The 19,509-nt window shown below is 36.0% G+C and overlaps 1 protein-coding gene across 1 annotated transcript; it reads right to left on the reverse strand.

Moving 5' to 3' along the window:
- Positions 1-9,310: 9,310 nt before the first annotated feature.
- On the reverse strand, positions 9,311-11,993 carry LOC122028988. The gene is made up of 6 exons (XM_042587956.1): positions 11,462-11,993; positions 11,354-11,418; positions 10,941-11,265; positions 10,704-10,853; positions 10,378-10,559; positions 9,311-9,412 (listed from the first exon to the last, which is right to left on the reverse strand). Exons 1-6 carry the CDS (start codon positions 11,991-11,993, stop codon positions 9,311-9,313), a joined length of 1,356 nt encoding a protein of 451 aa, XP_042443890.1.
- Positions 11,994-19,509: the final 7,516 nt, after the last annotated feature.

Raw genomic sequence — 19,509 nt, forward strand, 5'->3', positions numbered from 1 at the left:
CACTACTAAAACGAGTGTCATAAGATGCAACTTATATGCTTGTTCATCTTCTACAGACAGTGAAGTGCCTCCTTTTATTAGGTGGATAAAAAAGTATTGTCATTGTCTTGATATTCAGGTTAGTCCAGTCTTGGTGATATGAATCTTTGCCTTTCAGTATGTAGGTAGTCGATCCATTGGTAATCCTTCAATCATTGATTCAACTGAGTTTGTGCAAGAGCCATCCATAGTGAAACATCACAAGCAAAGTTCAGCAAAATCTGGTCCAGCTTCTTCAACTGCAGAAGCATATCGAAGTCGGCATGAAATAACTGTATGCATCTTGCTTCATGGTTATGGTTGTATATATGGTTCTTTTGCTAGTTTAGCTGCTATGTTTCTATTATTTTTATTTCTTTGTTAATTTTCACTTATTGAAAACTAATTTTGAACTATGAACTTAGGATTTTCCTATTCATAAAATATACTAAGAGAAAGGTAGACACCTCTCTTTCTTTTGATGTTTTTACAGGGAGATGTTGCTCCAGATCCATATATGACATTTCAATCTACTGGTTTTCCACTTGATATTCTTAAAGAGGTAACTCATAGTATTTTGTCGTTATATACTTTGTTCTTGCATAGTTTGTACTTAAGGTTCAGTTTTTAACAAACATATGAAACAACTAAGAAAAGGTGGTATGGAAGAAACTTTATATATAAAGGATAGGGAAATATTTCACTATTGGTTTCTTTTGGAGGGAAAAAATAAAGCTTCACTGGCCACTATATTGCTGGAGGAAAGGAAAGAGGGAGGGGATTCCAAAAATAGGGTTGGATTTAAGCTCGATTGCTTGTGAATAATGTCTTTTCTGCCCGAATAAGGTGGAAGTAGATTTGGCTCAAAATTGAGGAAATATAACCCCCAATCTTTCTTCCCTCATTTCTGTCAAAGGAAACAGAGGAAAAGGGTGTATGGTGAAATCTCTCTACCATCTTATTTTTGTTTGTGTTTCCTTCCCACATAGTCTATTAGTTTTGAAGTGCTGTTGCACACCTGTCCTTTTGTACTGATCATAAGTATAATTTTATTGATGCTATGATTGAACAAATTCCATAGCTTTGATTTAATCACGTTTAATCTTTATTGCACGCTTCATTCCACACATTCTCCATAGGTTCAATTTGTCTTCCATGGGTGTCTCGTGCTAGTCAAGGACTAACTCATGCTACTTGTTCTCTCTTTGGAGCTTGTGAATTGGTGTGTTTCATATTATATCTTGCGCTTGTAGCCTTTAAGCCCTTCAGGAAGGGAAGAAGAGATAAGAAGATCAACATCAAGCAACATAGTGATCGTCAAAGTTGGCGTGATGTTGGCAGTAGACATGTGGCAAGGCTAGGCTAAACTTAGTTTTTAAAATTACCAATAATCTATTAACTTATTACCTCTAACAATTTCTACCTTCTAATCAGCACATTCACTAACATTTTGTGTGGGATTTGAATGGCTTTGAGATGAGTTGCTTTTGAATGCCTTGTCTATATTGTAATTAGCAACATTGATGAGGATGCTTTCTGATATAAACAGCATGTGGGTGGGATGATATGGGACTTTTTGTTTTCCCTTTGAATGCCGACATCATAGTTGAGCATATATGGATTCATTATATAACCATGATATCACACTAAGTAATTATGACAACACTTTATGTCAGTTAAGATAGGGATTGATTCTGTATTTGATATAAGACTAGGTAGGATAATGTTACGCTCCGCAAGTGTACGGAAATGTCGCAAGTAATATAAAATATTATCGTATCCACAGGGACTGGAATAAGCACTAGAAATGTCTCAATGCGAATTAGCTAAACAACTATCCAATTGTTTCAAATGCAAAGTGAAGGTAAACAAATCTAATATTAAAGATCAACAAACAAAAGTTTAGTGTTTTGGGTTATGATAAAGGGAGATTCTAGGAGTTTCGGTTTCTTTGTAAGATTTCTTGAATGTAAATGGTTCACCAATTCTTATCCCTCAATTGCCAAACACTTGTAGAAAGTTGCCGGTTCTCTCTTGCAATAGATAACCGGCTAAGGACTGAGAAATGTATCTAAATATGATCAATTAGACGTGAACCTACGTTGTCCTTACACAGAAGCGCACCTATTACTATGCCTTCCTCGGATATCAACATAGAAGCCCACAACTTATTAATCTATCAAGATACAAGAAACTAATCACAAGATCCATCCTACTCTCTTGAATATTCCTATTTCCTCTTCAAGATTATCTCTCAAACGTCCTTACACGGGCTTGCACCTGTCACGTGGATCCCTCGGATGATCGAGTGAGAGTTTATCTTTACAAAGTCCACAAGAAATCCAAACAATCAATCAAGAATGAGAATTAAGCACAAATCACCATTAATCATTCAAGATCTAATTGATACAAGCAAGACAATGTCATTGAAATAAGAAAATGGCAAATCCATAAGAGATTACATCAATCCATCATACAAATACTCCCTTAATCCTAGAATACAAGATCTACTCCATGAATCGAGGAAGAATACCCGAAGAAATAAAGATTACAAGCATTTCTTAAATCCCCAATCCAAGAAACCAAGAAAAGGGGGAAAGAGAAAACTTATCTACGAAGAAGCCTCGTCTTCGGATCCAATCCTCGCTCCGGTGTCGAAATCATCAAGAACTCCCCTCGAATCACCCAGAAATCCTCCCAAAAATGGGAGGAAACCACCAAATCTTGCCTTCTCCCAAAGGGGGAGAGATCCCCTTTTAATTCATGAAGGAGGGTTTAAATAGAGGAGGAAATCAGGCGCCACACGGCCCCATGACACGGCCGTGTGAGATTCACACGGCCATGTCCAGTTCCTTCTCTGCCAAAGCTGCACGGCCGTGTGACTCACACGGCCTAGCTCTCTTCTCTTTAAAGCAACCAAGCACAGTCGTGTAGATCCACACGGCCAGGACCCTTCTGTTCTCTGGAAATGCTACACGGTCGTGTGGTGCACACGGCCACCACCTGCTTGGCCTCGGGAAACCTCACACGGCCGTGTAGATCTACACGGCCATGTAAGTCATCTGCTCTAATTTCTTCAAATCAAGACATGGCCGTGTGAGATTCACACGGCCATGTCCTCTTCCCTTCCTGTTAAAACTACACGGCCGTGTGTGGTACACGGCCTGATGCTCTCTCCCTTCAATTCCTTCCAAGCTTGCCCGAGGATGCATAATCTTCACCAATTTCGACTCCTGTGTACAGAAAATGCACAAAAAGCATATCTCCGAACCAAAAGAGTAAATACGCTAAAAGGAAAGCTGGAAGTATAAAAATGCATAGATCAAGCATGCTCAAAGTATGTAAATGTGCGTAAAAACATGCATAAAAGAGTATATAATCTACGCACATCAGATAATTCTGAGTTACTCTTGTTATTGTTTCATTATGTTAGATCATGCTTTGATATCTTATGTCATTCTGGTATTACCATTTTGTCATTGATCTTACTCTTTTTTGTTAAGTGATGCGTCATTCTGTTGGTGATCAGCGTCTAAACTTAATTTATAATGGCATTGTCTTAGAATTGTTTGTTTTTTGCGTGTCTATTTTTTTTTCAATTTCAATGGGATCTATCGCTTCAAATTTTATTTGAATTTTGTGACCCGTAATCACTTAGGTATTCTTGTTTTTAGTGTTAGCTTCTTTTGGCACGTTTGACTAATTTTCTAATATACCTGTATATCTTAGAATGATTAAATAAATAATAGGGAGGACAACTGATTCCCCTGCCCTACCAGTTGTACTAGCCGCCTGTGCCAGTTTTGAGACCATTCAATCCAACATTATGGAGGTCTGACTTTTCACAAGTTTCACAATGAAATCCTGGTTCCATATGTGTTTGTTTTATATCAACCTGTAATGGAGCAACATTTGTTTTTGTGACGAGGTGTTGCACATTCTTGGTACTGAACTTCTTTTGTCTGTTGCTTTCATAGATACATCATGCTAGCTTCTCGACTCTTACACCAATTCAGGCTCAGTCATGGTCAATTGTCTTAAGGGGGTGTGACATTGTGGCCATTGCAAAGACAGGATCAGGAAAAACAGTAGGCTTTCTAATGCCAAGGTTTGTTGTTCTCAAACGCAATCATAATAATTCTAAGATGGGTCCTACTGTACTAATTTTGTCACCAACGAGGGAGTTGGCCACTCAAATACAGGATGAAGCAGTCAAGTTTGGTAAATCATCAAGAATATCTTGTGTGGTATGTTCGATGATAGTTGTTATATTCCTAACGGTGAGTCCTTATTTGATTAGTTGCGAACTATGAATTTATGTGCTTTGTAGAATGCAATGTGAGATATGTTAATGCCGTAGACAACATTCCATAGCTTTCTACTTATATTTCATTCTAACAACTCAAAAAAACCTTTTGACATATTCTGTTGATTCAACTGTTCATGTTCCTTGAACAATGTTTGATGTATATTTATTTATCAAGTGATGAAGAAACTTATGACTAGTCTGTTTCACATATGTTTTTTGTTTCCCAAGCAAAAGGTATGTTATTATTATTATTAAAGTCATAAACCGTGTTCTTTCTGTATGTTGTTCTTCATCAAGCAGGATGGACTGCAAGCACATTTATGAGAAGGAACCAGTAATCCACTACATAAGCACAAAGAAACCACATCCTCGATGCCCAGTTGCTGGTAAGTGCCCTATCTATTGCAGTTGATCTTTCGTTGTTGATCTTTTTGCTCATTACAACTACATCTTATCAGGTTGCCCAAAAATTCTCCAAGTTGGACGGGTTGTATGCGACGCCTTGCTTACAATAGAAATTGATGAAATGCGTTTGGCATCAGCTACAAACATAAATTCAACAATGGTAGAAGATTTTTATAGAAGTTGACTGAAAATGGCAACACTGCTTCCTGCAACTATAAGCTTGATATAATTTTTCAAGGTGATTTAGCCCCTGTCAGTGATTTGTCATCAGCGAATGCGATTTAGGCATCATAGTTAATTATCTTTTGATGTTGTAAGAGGAATATTTGTGTAATTTGTGGATACGGACTTGATGTCTACAATATCTATTATCTTTTTATATTGCAAGAATAATATTTATGTGTTGGTAACATGGCTATTTACTTGGTGTGTTTAGATACACCGATGTATAATAATATTAACTAAATTTTATACTATTAAAATGTTGTATAATATCGATTTTTCACTGTTTTGGAAATCAAATCGGCATCGTTAAATAATATTGATATTACATTGGTTTTCCACCGCTGTCAAAACTGGTGTTATTAACATATATTACATCGAATTTACACTGTTGATGAAATAGTGTCGTTAAGTGATACTACACCGGTTAATAACTGATTTGAAAATCGGTGTCGTTAAGTGATATTACACCGGTTTTAACCCGATGTCTAAAATGACAGACCTTTTACATCGCCTTCATAGACATCGGTCAAAAATGTAATAGACAGCAGTGGAAAACCAATGTCTATGAGGGTTTTTGTTGTAGTGATGGATTGAATTTGGATTAATAATGTTAAGTTTCCTTTGCAATCCAAGTTTAACTTCTGAAGATCACATGGGATGAACTTGGATTAATAATGTTAAGTTTCGTTTGCAATCTAAGTTTGACTTATGAAAAGCACATGGGTTGAAAAGTTTTGTGCTTATACAAATTTTTATACAGGGGGAACAGAATGGAATTCCGAGTAGTACCCATCAGAAATGATGTTGGAACGCGGCTCGAAAATCTTTAAAGCTTCATATTGAGCCATCCAACAGTCTTCGAAACCATCTCTGCATCGACTTGGAGAGGGTTGTGTGGAAGACTCGATACTTTACCCGATCTATGTACTAGTGAATTGTAGTCACATTGTCAAACTTATCCAGATAATCGTCTGGATCAGTCGACCCATTGTACTCTCCGATCGCCAATGGAGTATAATGCCTCAGCAGGGGGTCTTGCAAGATTTCCTCGGAGAACTGTCGGTTCATCCATTCAGGTGACGCGGTGCCTCGGGATGCCTTGTCTTTTCATGCATCCCGAACGGGAGCGTCATCCGAGGATGATCCCCTCTTTTGGTTCGCTTGGGCTATCTCTGAGGGACTTTGTAATAGGGCACGATGGAAGGGGATTGACGCGGGCGAAACTTCCCCTAGCGTGTCGATCGACCTTCTATTCTGTCCCCATACAGAGAGATGTTCTGCTCGGTCTTCTGCCCCGCTTGTCCTGTAGCCGATGTCGCGGGTTGTGACGCTAGCTGATCGACTAACACTTGTTGTTGCTGCTGCTTGATCATTTTTGTCGCTCGGGATTACACGATCATGTCGAGCTCTTCTTGGGTGAGCGTCACGGTGGTTAGTCGTCCAGCGTCCTCCATCTTCTCGGCTCGGATGTAGGCTATGTTTCCACAGACATCGCCAAATATGATCCTGTCCGAAAGTCGATGAGATAGATGCTGGGGATGTGGCGCTCCCGTTGACCTCCTGTGGACTTCGCTCTGACCTACAACACAAGTGGTGTCAGTGTCGTGCCAGGGAAGGGGTCCCCAGCAATGGCCCTCTAACGCTCAAGTCAGTCTCCGGCGAAGAAGAAGAAGAAGCAAAGAACGGAGCAACAAGAAGACTGTAGCGCAACAGTAAAATATCGCATACCTCCGCCGATGCTTAGACCCCCCTTTATATAGAGCTCCTGTAGCGTGCGGGCATGCTTCTTAAGGTAGGCACGTGTCTCTAAGTTTTTCCTGAAAAGACTCATCAATAAAGTGTCTCTGACACAGTACCTTAACAGGTCGAGGGAGCCCAATATCGGGTAAGTTGATTGTGATTATGTCATGTCTAAGTTGCTATGTCTGCTCATGCTATGTTGATATACAAGTTTATGCTTAAACTTATGTTATGAATTTGCACGCAAGTTTATGTTCATATTCTTCGTATGTATGATTATGATACCTTAAAATAATAATGATAATGATAAAGATTTAATAAGGATACCGTAAGGGAAAAGGCCCCAGAGGGATCCCGTTTAAGGGATAAAGCCCCAGATGGAGCCCAATATCGGGTAGGTTGACTATAACAAAGTGATAATGATAATAATAAAGATTAAATGAGGATACCATGAGGGAAAAGGCCCCTAGAGGGAGCCCAATATCGGGTAAGTTAACTGCGATGAAATAATTATGATAATGATTTATGGGAATACTGTGAGGGAGAAGGCCCTAGAGGGAGCTCATGCCAACACTAAATTTTCATAGGCCACGACCCAATGACAAAAGGGTTGTTAGAGACCCCGCCAACTATAGGCCAAGATATAGTAATGGAAAAGTGGTTGCTGATGTCCCGCCGCCTGATACCATGATTTTACAGCTGAGATTGATCAATCGATCATATGATGATAGTTAGTCACTTTCAACTATCCTTACCTTAAAAAGATTTTATGATAAATTATGTTTATGTACATGCTCATGCTTATGTACATGCTCATGCTTATGTACATGCTCATATTTATGTTTGTTCGTATGATTATATTTATGCTTATGTACATGCTCATGATTATGTTTGTTCAGATCCTTATATTATGCTTATATACATGGTCATGATTATGTCTGTGTGTTTATGCTTATGTACATACTCATGATTATGTTTGCTCATATGCTTATGTTATGCTTATATATATAGTTATGATTATGTATGTGTGTTTATGCTTATGTACATGCTCATGATTATGTTTGTTCATATGCTTATGTTTATGATTATGTTATGCTTATATACATGCTCATGATTATGTCTGTATATTATGCTTATGTGCATACTCATGATTATGTTTATGCTTCTGTTATGTTTACATATATGTTTATGATTATGTCTGTTCGTATGCTTATATTTATTTTTGCATTATGTTGATGTATATGCTTATGATTATGTTTGTTCGTATGCTTATATTTATGCCCTCATGCTTATGCTGATGTCTATGCGTACGTTCATGGTATGTTAGTAGGAGGGTTGCTAGTTACCTAGAATATGATTTCCCTTAGTACACTAGATTATATGTGCTAATTGTTGCATGACATAATTTTGAATATTCTGAGTTTCTCGACTCACGGACTTTAACCCTTCTTTTGTAAACAATGGAACAAATGAGACAAGAGATATTGACTAGTGAACCAACTCAGAACAATGACAGTATAACCCAAAGATCTTCCAGTTTAATTTATACATTTAACTATCTTATTTTTCTAACCATGTAATTTTATTTAAACTAAGAAATCGCTATGGAAGCATGAGCAAGTGACCATCACAGTTACATTTATGAATTGTAAAAAAAAAAGGAAAAACTAGGAATGTTACACATAGCATGTGTGGTTAATTGAAATCGGGATGGTATTATATGATACTTTTGTATGTTAATTGTATAATACTTTTGTATTAGAAATTAATTATATTTATTTCAATGTTATTTGTGTATTACTTTTACATTAAAAATTGATTGTTTTAAATATTTTGAATTTGTTTGAAAGGTGTGATTGTTTATTATGTAAATGAGGAATATAAAAAATATAATATAATATAAATTTAGTGATAAATTTAAAAATAAATTTATATACGAATTTATAAATAGAATTATAAATAGATTTATAAATATATTAAAATTATATTTATTATTTAATTTGAGATGGATTAATGACGAATCTAAAATAAAATTAGAAACATAATTTATATTTGAAATTTAAAATAAATATATTTGGTCAAATTAAAAATAAATTTATAAATAATTTTTCAATTATTTTTGAAATTAGTGATGAAATATTTCCGTCTTAAAATTAGTCACAAAACTTTTATTAACGAATTTTTGAGATAAAATATTCTGTCTTAAATATTATTTAGATAGAGAAAAATAATTTTCAGAGAGAATTTTTTACCTCTGAAGTCATGTTTTCTTGTAGTTGTCGTAGTTGCTATAATATGAATATTAAGTAAGTTGAATCTGCATTGTAGTCATTATAATTTTCAAGGGCGGAGCTAGAATATTGGTTGAGTGTAGGCAATAATATAATATATTGAATAAAGTATAACAAAATTGAAATTTTATAATTGTAAAATTATGAATGGTATAAAATTAAAGATCAACAAAGACTAAGCAATATATAATAGAACAGAACATGATGCATAAAAGTTGACATAATAATTAAACCATAAATGGCAAAATGAAAACTAACCCGTTGAGCTTGTCCAACCGGATTATCCTCCCTAATATCAAAAAAACTATTTATTCCACCATCTTCAAAAAGATTCTTGGTTATAAGATACACTCAAAAGTTGTTCATAATTTTCAAGCATCAAGCCAATATCATCCACATTGATGAAATCTGTATAGAAATATAGCTGCAAATGAATAAGACAAATTAGCACTTGCCATGAAAATTCAAAATGGAAAGCTAAAACTTATACTTGTGAGTGATAACGTGACATATTCAGCATTAGTAAAACTACATGATTTTTTAAAGAATAAATTCATTTCAAAAGAGAGTTGTAAAGAGTTTAAGTCAAGAAGCTAATTTTTTTGTTAACAAAGCATACAATATGAAATCAAACATCACAACATAATTACCTTACAATTGTTCTTTTCGAGTCTTCATATTTTGAAACTTTTGTATAATAGCTTCATTATCAACCGTTAGAAATATATCTTTCTCTACATAGACAATAAGACTATCATTCATCCAATCGTCACTCATTCGATTGCGCAACCTGTCTTTCACAATTCTCATGGCAGAAAATACTCTCTCTACAGACGTAGTCGCAACTGGTAAAATTAATGCTAATGTCAAAAGCTTAAAAACCAATGGATACACCATACTTTTCTTTGACGTAACTAACTTCTCTGAAAGATCACCGAGGTCTTTCAATCCTTGAAATGTTTTGTTAGAACGCATATCACATATATAAGTTTCAAGTTAATCATCAAGTACGAGAAGATCAAATCTTGAGAAATCTTGTGGATAAAACTCATCCAGTTGCAACAATTGTTTCTTGTCAAAAGCTATAAAAGAGTTTTGTGGACACAAACAAGCTACACAAAGAAGTAACTATGTACTTGCCTCTGAGAAACGATCATTTAATTCTTGAAGTTGCATATCAATAACACCATAAAATAAATCAACTCGATAGTGATGTAAATTTGTCACTTCTGGTGGATTACGATGGGGACGACCACGTGGTGCCCAATGTGTGAACATGTCATCCATTTTGAGACAATCAATATAATGTTGTTGACAAAAATAGTGAACCTTTTCTAAAAATGAATCCCAACCATCTTCTCTCATATTTTGGAGTCGGTGTTTGCATACTTGTACCAAATCCATTGCATTTACAATATCCTGATCTTTCTTTTGTAATGTCGTCGACAATTCACTCGAAATCCCTAAGACATGTTTTATCAAGTGTAGATTGAATGCAAAATCAAATGAAAGTATTGATTCCAATAAATTAAATGCCTCAGTTTTTTGATCAGGAGAACTGGAATCATCTTCTGAAATCATTTCAAGCACATCACTGACAGCAGAGAACATAGAAATCAAACTATTCAAAGAATTGTAATGTGACCCCCAACGTGTATCCCTAGCACGTTGAAGGGTAGTTTCTTGATTAAGCCCTCAACCACTTGAAATTTCACCCCTCTCTAGTGCCTCAACAATAAAATCTGAATGTTTATCCTTAAGAAGATCAGAACGTTTGCAGGATGATCCAACAACATTTACCACATCACCAACAGTACGAAAGAAATTAGAAATTGGAAGATTTTTCTTGGCCACAGCTATAAGAGCTAGTTGAAGATGATGGGCAAAACAATGTATGTAAAATGCACATGGGTTCTCCTTTAAAATGAGTGCTTTTAGACCATTAAATTTACCTTGCATATTACTTGCTCCATCAAAACCTTGTCCTCTCACATTAGATATGCTCAAATTATATTTAGCGAACATCTTATCAATAGCAGCTTTAAGTGAGAGTGTTGTAGTACTAGTAACATGTTCAATTCCAATAAAACGCTCATTTATATGCCCACTACTATCAACATAGCGCAAAACAACTGACATTTGCTCCTTCATTGACACATCATGAGATTCATCAACTAAAATAGAGAATAATGAATTACCAATATCTTTGATAATAACATTAATTGTTTTAGTTGCACAAGCCCTTACTATATCCTTCTGAATATCCAGTGATGTTAACTTGCAATTTTAGGAGCATTTTTCAATATCACATCATTAATCTCTTTATTATGAGCACATAAAAACTCCAGTTGAATAAGAAAATTACCCGGATTAAGAGAACCTTCAGTCTCATCATGACCCCGAAATGAATTCCCTTGTCGCAACAGAACTCTAATACAATCAATCAAAGCAGTGAGACAGATACGATAATCACTTCGTATTTGCTTTGACTGTTTGTGCAAAATTGATTGGATGTGCTCCTCTGGATTCATTAAAGCTTCACAATTCATTCGAGCTTTATGATGTTCACTATCATGTTGGCCAACATGAATATTTAATCTATCTTTACCCTTCCAATTTGTGAATCCTTCACTAACAAAAGTCTCTCCTCCTGCTTGTTTTCCCTTAGTTGTCTTGAAAAGATAACAATACAAACAATACGCTGCATCTTTTTCTATACTATATTCCAACCAATCGCCAAATTCCTTAAACCATGAAGGATTGAACCGTCTAAATTGACTTACTCTAAATTTTCGTTTTGGGAATTCATAACCTGAAGGTTGACATGGGCCTTTTTGCAAATATATCCTTCGAACTTGATCCCTAATGTTAGCATTATAAGAACAAATGGGAATCCTTAGTCCAGGATCTGCTCGTAGTTGTGAAAAATCAAATTCTCCAACTGTAATATTTCCAGTATTTTGTTCTTCTGGTTCTGGAGCTTTTCTTTTAAAAAATCTATGCATTGTAGACATAGTGATTTCCTAATATAAATAAATAAAAAATGAATTAACAATCCAAACTTAAACAAAATTCTAAAATTATCAAATTATATATTTAATTAACATAGCATAGATTTAATATTTATCGATACTTTTTTACCCATGCTATCGTGCACAGCCTTGTATATGAATAATTATTGTAAAAGAAAAAAAATCTCATAATTAACTATCACATTAGTGGGTAGTGGCTGTAGTTCTTAATTTTGTAAGCGTTATCAGCATATAGTAGAAAACAAAATAATATATAGATAATTTTTTATTGAAAATTATTTAATATGAGTTGTGGAAACAGAAGTTCGAACTTAGAAGTGCTTCGCCAGTTTGTCATTTTGTTTTTCGGAACAGGAAAAAAGCATTTAGGGTTAAGGCTTTAAGGGTTATCTTGGGTCCTTGGGCTTCTTAGATTGCTATGGAGTGCGGCAGCAAAGGAGGAAGATGAAATCGAAAAGGAGGCGGCGACTGCCGGCCGACGAGGAAAGACTGACTACTGAAGAATATGAAGATGGGTATTTCGGGAGGCATTTGTGAGGTTGCCGCAGCTTGCAGGCGCGTAGCCGACGACGTGGTCGCACACGATACTTTTCTCCCAACTCGTGTTCGGTGTTCCTCTAGGCCTCTGGCTATGGCCTCTGCAGGTTCGGCATGGAGATTGGAGAAGTCGTTCGTCGCAAGGTTAGAGAGCAATTAGTTTAATTAGGGTTGACTTAGGGCAAAAAAAGACTAATAATATTTTTTTTTTATCCGGGCCCAGTGTGGGTAACTGCCCACACTGGGCCCGAGTAAGCTCCGTCACTGATAATTTTATAGTTGTTATAATATGAATGTTAGATGAACATATTGAATCTGTATTATAATAATTATATAATTATATGTGTTATAACGTAAATATTTTTAAATATGTTAAATATGTGTTATAATAATTATTAAACTGGAGTTACTATAATATGCTTAACAATTATAATTTTATTGTTATTGTAACATGTCTCTCTTTTATGGTTTTGATGGAAAATATAGAGGGGAAGATAATAATAAAAATAATAAAACAGAATAGTTGAGTAATTATCTCGCTGTGATCGTGGAATGATTTTTTTATTAAAAAAATTAAAATGCGATAGGGCTTGTGATTCCACCAAAATAAAAAAGTTTTGTTTTTAACTTTTGCACTTTAATAATTGTACTTGTCCTTATCCAAAATAAATTCAATCCACATCGAGGTACACTTTGCCTTCCCCCATGCAAAAACTATAATTTTTAAGCCGCCGATCCGTGGGCAGACTAACTAAATACAAATTCAACACACGCTTTTGCAACACATCAGCAGAAAGTCTTCTTGCAGTTGCACAAACACCGCCCACTCGCATGAGTCCACGTCACGCGTCATGCGCCACGCGCCACGCGCCACGCGCCACCCAATTACGTTCGGCAATGTCCTCCAGCACGGTGTCCTATTCAATTCGTCTGATTGGAATCGCGATAAGATGCTGACGTGTTACGATGCCGCGAGATTCTTTATTCGACCGCCTTGTAATTTAAGTATAATAACGTAATTAATTATACTCTTCAAAATATGAACTAATAAATTGCATATTAGGTGATTACAGAAAAAAAAAAAAAACATACGCGCAATAATTTGGATGTGTTTTAAGTTTTATCATACGAATCGCCAGCTATTTGTCCACCCCCCCATCACTGCGTCGAACCTTGTCGAATGGGCATGCATTATACGACAATATATATATAATATACATGCACGATCCGACCAATTGTTTATTCGGCATTATTTGTTATTATTACAGTGCAATAATGTCGCCCTTTTCACTTTGAATATTAATTTCTAGGGCACGCTGAAAAAGGAGGGGGCCCAACCGTCCAAGTGAAGTGAGTATAATGAAATGCCTGTGGCAGAGATAATCCTAATCCTAATCTTAATTAAAGATTACTCTTTTAATTGAATGCCATAAGACAACAAATCGGTGATAAGCTTGCCGCCTGTCGAGGAAGTGGAGTGGTTGTCACATCGATTCGTGGAGGTGGCGGAGCAGCTTAATTAAGATGCGGAATTAGTTAATAATTAATCAATTAAATAATTAATTGTTGCTGTAAGGATGCCCTCTCATGGATTGATTCACCTCCGGCTCTTTGAATATTATTTTCAATGGCATCTCTTTTCTTGTATCGGCTAAATTTCAAAATTATTTGGCCTTTTGACTTACAATATGATTCAGAAATAGAACATATCACAATAAACAATCAAGAAATAAGAAACTCTACCCTGACAAATATTTTAAAAATTAAATCACGACAATTGGCTGGGGTGCATTTAAAATTATGAAATTTTTAAAATGAATAATTATAATCTCAAAAAAATAAACCACTAATAATAAAAAAAAAGAGATAAACAAATTTAACTTGACTACAACTTAAGTTTTATTAATCCAAGATGGTTGCAAAGTTCTACTAAAAATATCTCCTTCGTGTAGGCGAAGAAGCCTCTTACACTCTTCGAAAAGCTCAGAATCTATTAAATGATTACAGTAGTTGTTCTGAAGTTTTTCTTGATTTCTAGGTCCAGGGGTCTTTTTATAACCCCTGAAAAATCTCATCCGAAGCTTGAGGCCGCCTCCAAAGAGCTTGGAAGGCACCTGTAGCGTGGCGCAGTGGATAAAATTTTATCCACTGCAAACGACTAGTTTGGCCAGGTCGAGGGCACTCTCCATACTCATGGAGGCACCTTCCATGCTTATGGAGGGCGCCCTCCGCCTGCAGATGGCGGAGGCGTTGGTGCGCCTCGGAGGTGCATAGAGGACACCTTCATCAGCCTTTATAGCCACTCTATGCTCCGTTGCTGCTCCGATCGCCGGGTGATTGCGACCAACCAAAATAGGACTCAGTCGTACCCAATTTTCGACCTTCTCCTCGAGCAGGCTTCCACTCCGACTTCTTGTCGCTCGAACGTCGCGCACATTCTTCTCGCCCATAGGTGTACTCTTCCGTAGCTTCTCGTCCCTCGAACGCTCCAAGCCCATCGGCTCTCTCCCTACCGTCCTTCTCGTTAGTCGCATCTTCTACTCGACTTCCTGTGCTCCTTCACACTTAGACACAGGGATCAAAATCAAACAAGACCTAACTTAACTTAGTTGATCACATCAAAACAACCATAGGATTTAACAATCTCCCTCTTTTTGATGTGCATCAACCCAAATTCAAGTTAGGATAATAACAAACAAGTAGTAATTAAAGAATTTGCAAATAAAATATTTTAAGTATAAAGTTTGCAATAAAAGGAATTGCAACACTAAGTATGAAATAAACTAATTTAACAAAATTCAGACTTATAAAATAGTGTTAGCAAAAATTCAGAATTTTGATAAAATCCTAACTTCCCCTAAACTTATACATACCCCCCCCTCCCTCTTTTCTTTTATCACATTAAAAAGAGGGTAACTTTTTAAAAATATCTAAGTTATAAAGTTTTCCAATAATTGACAAACATCGAAAATAATATCTTAATTAATTGCACAAGCTTATCAGTTGTCAATTAAATATTCAATTCAATAATCGGCTTCTAGGCTGTAGCGAGGCACTAGGCCTTCTTGGTTATTGGATCATCAACCACTTCTAAACAAAGTCTTTAAAAGAATTTAAACATTTAATTTTTCTGAAAGCCTTAAATTAAAAAAGAATTTAATCTAAGTAAAACTTTGAAACCCAATATAGGTTCCTTTCTACTGGATTAATTAAGAATTTAGGGGGTACATATCCTCTAGGAATTTTTCTTATTTGTCCCTGGTGATGTCTCATATACCAATTTAATCTACCATAAATTTTAAATTTTGATTTTTGAAAGTTATTTTGTTTCAAGAATGCATGGTCATTTTTCAATTTTTCGATTTCTATTTTTAATTTTTCATTTTTTTAATTTTAGATTATCATACAATTCTAGAGGGCATACCTTTGCTAAGTTCAATTTTAACTCGGTATTTCCTTTTCTAATTTCACTAGATCTTTAGTAAGAATTTTAATAAAATTAAAGGATTGCTTGGGAGATAGAGCGCGTACCTCACTTACCTCAATTTATGATGCTCCCCCTTCATCGCTGTTTTCTTCCGATGATCCTCCCCCTTCATCTATGCTCATCTCTGAACTGATCTCATCTTCTTCTTGATGGATTGTCATTAGGGCTAGTCCGGCATATGCTTTGATTTCAGATTCGGAGGATGACGACTTGTCCCACGTGACTTTGAGATTATGTTTGGGCTGAGCTGGCTTCTTATTCTTTTCCTTGTCTTTGTTCTTTAGTTTTGAGCAGTTATCTTTGATGTGCCCTTCTTCGTTGCAATTGTAGCATCGGACGATCCTTTTATTTCGAAGATGTTTTCTCATCTACGATTTAAATTTATTAGATTTAATAAATTTATTGAACTTTCTTACAATAAGAGCCGCTTCGACTTCATTGATGGATGCTTCGAAGTTTTGATCTTCCGTCTTTGCTTTTAGGGCAATATTGAGATTTGTCTTTTCTATTTCTTTACTATATGCAATTCGAGATTCGTGAAGTTCAAAAGTGGAAAACAAGTTGTCTAGCGTACTTACCTCAAGATCCTTAAAGATGTAGTATGTATCTACTAAGGACGCTTATTCTGAAGTTCTCGGGAAGGCATTGAGCGCATACCGGATTGAGTCTCTGTTTGTTATCAATTCTCCGAGATTGTTTAAATGAGTAATTAGTCCCTTGATTCATGCTTCGAGTTGCGATACCTTTTCTCCATTGTTCATCCTCAGGGTTGTTAGCTGGGTTCGGAGTATATCTCTCCTTGCTAACTTTGCTTCCGAGGTGCCTTCGTGAAATTCTAGAAACTTCTCCCAGAGATCTTTGGTAGAGTCGTTGCTGCCGATTCAATTGACCTCCTGGGCGGAAGGACGTTGAGCAAATGGAACTCTGCTTTATCGTTCGCCACGAAGTCCGCTTGCTTCTTCTTCGTCCACTGATATTCTTCTTTCTTGGCTCCATGCTGATCCGAAGGTGCTACAAAACTGTATTTCATTATTAATAGAATTTCGAAATTTGTTTTGAAAAATACCTCCATCGGACGTTTCCATTGTACGAAGCCTCCCTCGAATTTTGGTGAGTGAATGTTTGTATCGGTCATCATCTTGATCTTGATGCTTCAGTCGACAGTTAGTCCTTCTGAGGCGGTTGGGCTCTGATACCACTTATTGGTGCAACGGCGGGGCCGGTCAGAGAGCGCAGCGTCTGTAAAAGAAAATTATTTTCTCTATTTTTCTAACTAAGATTAGTAGTACTATCACAATAATTATAATCTTAAAAATGAACAACTAATAAAGAAAAGAGGCAAACATATTTGACTTGGTTACAACCTAGGTGGTTGTTAATCCAAGACGGTTGCAAAGCTCTACTAGAAATATCTCCTTTGTGTAGGCGGAGAAACCTCTTACACTCTTTGAAAAGTTCAGAAAATCTCTAGGAAATGATTACAGTAGTTGTTCTCAAGTTGTTCTTGATTTCCTAGGTCCAGGGGTCTTTTTATAGCCCCTGAAAAATCTCATCCGAAGCTTGAGGGCGCTTCCAAAGGCTTGGAAGGCGCCTCCAGCATGGCGCAGTGGATAAAACTTTATTCGCTACAAACGACTAGTTTGGCTAGGTCGAGGGCACCCTCCATACTCATGGAGGGCGCCTTCCATGCTTATGGAGGGTGCCCTCCGCCATGCAGATGGCGGAGGCGCTGGCGTGCCTCGGAGGCGCCCTCTATTCCCATAGAGGGCGCCTTCAGCATCCTTTACAACCTCTCTATGCTCCGTTGCTGCTCCGATCGCCTGGGTGATTGCAGTCAACCGAAATAGGGCTAAGCCAAACTCAATTTCTGATCTTCTCCTCGAGCAGGCTCCCGCTCCGACTTCTCGTCCCTCGAACGTCGTGCACGTTATTCTCGTCCACCGGTGTACTCTTCCGCAGCTTCTCGTCCCTCGGACGCACCGAGCCCGTCGGCTCTCTCCCATGCTGTTCTTCTCATTAGCCGCGTCTTCTACTCGACTTCCTGTGCTCCTAAACTCCTGCACACTTAGACACAGAGATCAAAACCAAATAGAACCTAACCTAACTTAGTTGATCACATCAAAATAATCACGGGATCCAACACATTAAAGTTGTGTTTATTTTTGAAATACAATACTACACTAAAGCACTATTATTTAAAAACCAATATTACAATAATATTGTTTAAATACTATATTGATTTATGGGAGAAGTAAATGAAAAATAAATGTATCTTCTGCAAAATCTGAAAGTTAGATACTTTTAGAAATTTTATAATTTTAAATACGTCCTTGATTAATTGTTTCTTAAACTATGATTATGTGTAATTAAGTTTTTGCGATGGTTTGATTTCTTTGCTAATGGCACTGATATAAGAAATAGAGCATATTAATGCAAATAATTAAAATAAAAACCCCGCCTAAACTAATAATATTTCAAATGTTTTCTAATCGATTAAATATAATATTAGTGTCAATAACTAGGAAATAATAAAATCTGATTAAATAAATATTTTAAATGCTTTCCTAATACAGTTAAGTTTTTTATGGTCGTTTGATTTCTTGACTTGTGCCCAAAAAGACCAAGAGGAAAGGATGAATTATATGAGAATTAAGAATTTTCTCTTTATTTATTTAATATAAAAATAATCTATAGATAAATTTAGAACTCATTTATAAATTATTTTTCAACTATTTAAAATGGAATGGATTGAATTTTTTTCGTTTCCTGTCCAAGTAGGGATGCCAATTTTCCCTGTATATTTGAGACTCATGAGAAAAATAAAAAATATGATGAGTTTGGAAAGTATATTTTAAATCCCCGTAGTTAAATAGGGTAAGTATGGGATGCTATCCACATCCGAATCCATCCTATAAAGTTTAATATTATTAAATAATGTTATTATATATATGCATTTATTAATTAATATTAGTATTTATTTTTTATTGGTGAATTTGTCATCTCAGTGATCCCTTAGAGCTAGCCTCACGGGTACGAAGAGAGATAAATTCAGATACATGTGCTCAAGACGTATGGTACGTTGGTTGAATTTTAAATCGTAAGTTTTTTTAGATCCAATCCTTATTATATTAGAAATATTGTGTGTCTATCGTCTGCACTATATCTTGAGAATTGAATTCTTGTTTTAGGTGACATTTGGTTCTCTGTTAGGAATCAGAATCGGAATGAGTATCATAGTATTGTGGAATGAGAATGAGTATTAGCTTAAATATCATTCTTAAAAATAATGTTTGGTTAGTTGAATATTTTCAATCGAAATGAACCTAAATTTTCTTTTTTACCCTTAGAGGAAAATAAGAGAAAAAATTAGATGGGAGAGAAACATATCATGAGAGAGAAAGTATGATGAGAGAGAAAGTGTGATGGGAAAAAATAGAAAGAAAATGTGATGAGAAAAAATGATGA

Source organism: Zingiber officinale, chromosome 10B (assembly GCF_018446385.1).
Source record: "Zingiber officinale cultivar Zhangliang chromosome 10B, Zo_v1.1, whole genome shotgun sequence".
NCBI lineage: Eukaryota > Viridiplantae > Streptophyta > Magnoliopsida > Zingiberales > Zingiberaceae > Zingiber > Zingiber officinale.

Excerpts from the sequence above, each read along its gene's own strand:
- LOC122028988 (XM_042587956.1), bottom strand. The coding sequence starts at position 11,993 with ATGCATAGATTTTTTAAAAGAAAAGCTCCAGAACCAGAAGAACAAAAT. Across the intron at positions 10,854-10,940 it reads TGGAGCAAGTAATATGCAAG|CTCTTATAGCTGTGGCCAAG; the intron begins GTAAATTTAATG and ends ATCTTCAACTAG. Across the intron at positions 9,413-10,377 it reads ATGCAATGGATTTGGTACAA|CTATATTTCTATACAGATTT; the intron begins GTATGCAAACAC and ends ATTCATTTGCAG.